Genomic DNA, 4,257 nt, shown 5'->3' with positions numbered 1-4,257 from the left:
TGGAGCCCGTGGATCAGAGAACCCGGGACGCCCTGCAACGCAGCGTCCAGCTGGCCATTGAGATCACCACCAACTCCCAGGAAGCGGCAGCCAAGTGAGTGAGGCCGGGAGCCTGGCTACCCATCATGCCCATGGCAGGCCACTGCCGGGACCTGGATAATCTGGTGTCCCCTATGGACTGCCTGCTGCCGTCCCCACCCCTAGGGATCTATTCCCTAGCTGACAGATCAGGTGACCCACTGAAAATGTGAAACAGGCTGGGTGCGCCGGCTCATGCATGTAATCCCAGCACCATGGGAGGCCGAGGCGGGAAGATCACTTGAAGCCAGGAATTTGGGGCTTCAGTGAGCCATGATTGTGCCACTGCACTCCAGGCTGGGCAACAGGCCTGGAAGACAGACCCTGTCTCAAAAGAGAAAGGAGGTGGGGGAAAAGACATGTATCAGATGCGGCTCCTGCAGCCTCCCATCTTGCATGTGATAAAACCCAAACTCCTTCCTGTAGGTCCAGCCAGCCTCCCCCGATTTGCCTTCCACCCTCCTCCTTCCATGTTCCTCATCTCCGGAACATGTTCCAGCCCCACTGGGTCCCTTCTGCTCCTTCAGTGCACAGCTTGGACCCACCTGAAGGCCTTTTGCACTGGCTGTTCCTGCTGCCCAGAAAGCACCCCCACCCCCGACCCCTACCACCGGCCCCCAGCTCCCTTCTAGGCAGGCTCCTCCTCCTGGCTTCGGCCCAAAGCTCCCCGCCTTAGGAAGTCCTTTTCTTTCTCTCACAGCTGAATAGCACCCTCTTTGCCTGGTCTCTCCCACTTTACTACCTTCGAAGTACTTGTCACTGTTTGAAATCCTCCTTTTGTGCTTGTTTCTTTCCCATTGGAAGGCAAGTGGCGTGAAAGCAGGGGCCGCGATGACGCCTGCATTTGCCAGGCCTAGAACTACACCGGCCTGCGGCGCGCGCACCATTCTGGGCTGAGTTGCTTGTGGAGTGCCTCCTAGGGCCGGAGTCCGTCCCAGGCACCAGTTTGGTTGGTGGTCGCTGCCCTTGGCGCTCCTGTTCCCGCTCCGTCCCATGCCAGCCTGTCACGTGCGCTCTGTCTCCTCCAGGCACGAGGCTCAGAGACTGGAGCAGGAAGCCCGCGGCCGGCTTGAGCGGCAGAAGATCCTGGACCAGTCAGAAGCTGAGAAAGCGCGCAAGGAACTCTTGGAGCTGGAGGCTCTGAGGTGGGTTGAGAACTCAAGGAGGAGACTGGCAGGGGCTGAGGATCTTGGGACAGCAGCTGGTGGGCAGCACGCCAGGTTGGGGCGTGGATAAGACGGTGCGCCCCTGTGCGTGGCTACAGCATAAGTCAAGGCTGTGGGAGGACTGCGCGGTCTCCCAGGTCTTACCTGACTCTGCTTCCTCCCCAGCATGGCTGTGGAGAGCACCGGGAATGCCAAGGCGGAGGCCGAGTCCCGTGCAGAGGCAGCCCGGATTGAGGGAGAAGGGTCTGTGCTGCAGGCCAAGCTGAAAGCAGAGGCCTTGGCCATCGAGACGGTGAGTGGGGCGGGGGGATGCCTCAGGAAGGGAGTGGCCTTGAGGCCTGGAAAACCCCATTCCCTCCAGTCCCTGAGACCATGTAGGATACCAGGTCCCCCAGCATAAAGCCCTATCCAAGTACTTTGTAGTTGACAAAGTCCTTTGCCTTGTAGGATTCATTGACTCCATTCCTGGAAGGTAAGGATTAGAACACCCAGTTTGCAGCTGAGCGCTCATGCGCTGGCCACCTTGGCACAGGCATCACGTGTGCGTCACATGAATGACCTTACTTAATGCTTGAAATCCCATTAAGAGGCTGGGCATGGTGGCTTACACCTGTAATCCCAGCACTTTTGGGAGGCTGAGACAGGCAGATCACTTGAGGTCAGGAGTTCGAGACCAGCTTGGCCAACATGGTGAAACCCTGTCTCTACTAAAAATACAAAAATTGGCTGGGTGCAGTGGCTCACCCCTGTAATCCCAACACTTTGAGAGGCCAAGGTGGGTGGATCACCTGAGGTTGGGAGTTTGAAACCAGCCTGACCAACATGGAGAAACCCTGTCTCTACTAAAAATACAAAATTAGCTGGACGTGATGGCGCATGCCTGTAATCCCAGCTGCTTGGGAGGCTGAGGCAGGAGAATCGCTTGAATCCAGGAGGTGGAGTTCAGTGAGCTGAGATCACTCCACTGCATTCCAGCCTAGGCAAAAGAAGTGAGACTCCATCTCAATTAAACAAAAATCCCATTAACGTAGGTAGATGAGGGGCTGAGGCTTGGGCTCAGGAGCCCCACAGGTCACTAGTTAAACAGTGGAAGAGCCAGGACTCACACCTCACTGACTACATGTTTCTAGCTCCATCCCTCTACCTCAGTTCCCTCGAGCTGGCTGGTAAGGGTGACTTGCTGGACAGTTCTGAGGGACCACGTGATCTAAAGGGTGCTGAAAATTTGAATGTCTCATGTGACTGACATGCTTGATAAGTAATTCATTCAGTGGATGGAGGACTTTGGAGATGGTCGGATGATCTGGGTTCAGATTCTGCTTTGGCCAACCACAGTGGCTCATGCCTGCAATCCCAGCACTTTGGGAGGCTGAGGTGGGAGGATCACTTGAGCCCAGGAGGTTGAAGCTGCAGTGAGCTGAGATCCTGCCACTGCACTCCGGCCTGGGTGACAGAGCAAGACTTTGTCCCTAAAAAATAAAAACAAGGCTGGGCACAGTGGCTCACATCTGTAATCCCAGCACTTTGGGAGGCCAAGGCAGATGGATCACCTGAGGTCAGGAGTTCAAGACCAGCCTGGCCAACATAGTGAAAGCCTGTCTCTACTAAAAATACAAAAAATTAGCTGGGCATGGTAGCACACACCTGTAATCCCAGCTACTCAGGAGGCTGAGGCAGGAGAATCACTTGAACCCAGGAGGTAGAGGTCGCAGTGAGCCAAGGTCGCACTACTACACTCCAGCCTGGGCAATAAGAACAAAACTCCATCTCAAAAATAAGTAAATAAAAATAAATTTAAAAAGAGGCCTAGTGTGGTGGCTCATGCCAGTAACCCCAGCACTTTGGAAGGCTGAGATGGGAGAATCATCTGAGGTCAGTTTGAGAGCAGTTCAAGACCAGCCCGGGCAACACAGCAAGACCTCCTCTCTACAAAAAAAATATTAATTGGCTGGCTGTAGTGGCATGTGCCTATAGTCCCAGCTACCCAGGAGGCTGAGGCAGGAGACTCCTTTGAGCCCAGGAGTTCAAGGCTGCAGTGAGTCCTGATCTACATTCCAGCCTGGGTCAAAAAATAAAGAATGGTGGATTTTTTCCCCTTTCAGGAGGCTGAGCTCCAGCGGGTGCGGAAGGTCCGAGAGCTGGAACTGGTTTATGCCCGGGCCCAGCTGGAGCTGGAGGTGAGCAAGGCTCAGCAGTTGGCTGAGGTGGAGGTGAAGAAGTTCAAGCAGATGACAGAGGCCCTGGGCCCCAGCACCATCAGGGACCTTGCTGTGGCTGGGCCTGAGATGCAGGTGAGAGTTGGGAAGGCAGGGAGGGGAAGGCGTGTTGCTTTCAGGACCAGCCTGGACTTCCTTGGAACCAGGAAGGAAGAATCAAGGGGGAAAACACAACATCTGGAAAGATGGTGGGTGGGGGAAAGAGGGGTGAGAAATCTGTTCCTGCATCTCCGGTCATTTATGCAGTGTCACGCTGCATCAATGTCAGGCACTATACTAGACCTAGCAGTGAGCTGAGGCTCCCGAGGAGACAGGAAATGGATGGGGCACCAGTCTGTGACAAGAGGGTCCAAGGCAGTCGAACAGGGTGATCAGATGCAGGAGAGGTGACCCTTCAAACCAGCTGACTTAAGGAGAGTCCCCAAAAACTCTGCAGCTTGGCTGCCTAGAGAGGCAGATGAGGAGCTGAGAGAAGTAGCCAGGGTTTGACGCCCATCTTCTCAACTTCCTCCTGTTCTCACCCTCCAGGTCAAACTGCTCCAGTCCCTGGGCCTGAAATCAACCCTCATCACTGACGGTTCCACTCCCATCAACCTCTTCAACACGGCGTTTGGGCTGCTGGGGATGGGGCCCGAGGGTCAGCCCCTGGGCAGAAGGGTGGTCAGTGGGCCCAGCCCCGGGGAGGGGATATCCCTTCAGTCTGCTCAGATCCCCAAAGCTCCTGCGGACAACCACGTGGTGCCTGTACTGCACCCTTGACCAATAAAATGGACGTTTTTGGGCATTTAAAATTTAAA

General features: G+C 55.3%; 1 protein-coding gene across 1 annotated transcript in view; it reads left to right on the top strand.

Moving 5' to 3' along the window:
• The window catches only part of LOC108296629 (major vault protein), a 31,810-nt gene extending 27,553 nt beyond the window's left edge, over window positions 1–4,257 (top strand). Inside the window, exons 11-15 of the mRNA XM_017519115.2 lie at window positions 3–94; window positions 1,107–1,223; window positions 1,410–1,536; window positions 3,347–3,535; window positions 3,989–4,257. Of these exons, the coding sequence (XP_017374604.1) occupies window positions 3–94; window positions 1,107–1,223; window positions 1,410–1,536; window positions 3,347–3,535; window positions 3,989–4,219 (756 nt within the window). The 3' untranslated portion in view covers window positions 4,220–4,257. The remainder of the gene's footprint in view (window positions 1–2; window positions 95–1,106; window positions 1,224–1,409; window positions 1,537–3,346; window positions 3,536–3,988) is intronic.

This window comes from Cebus imitator, unplaced genomic scaffold, assembly GCF_001604975.1.
Source record: "Cebus imitator isolate Cc_AM_T3 unplaced genomic scaffold, Cebus_imitator-1.0 Scaffold729, whole genome shotgun sequence".
Lineage (NCBI taxonomy): Eukaryota > Metazoa > Chordata > Mammalia > Primates > Cebidae > Cebus > Cebus imitator.
This window is presented reverse-complemented; position numbering and strand designations above follow the sequence as displayed.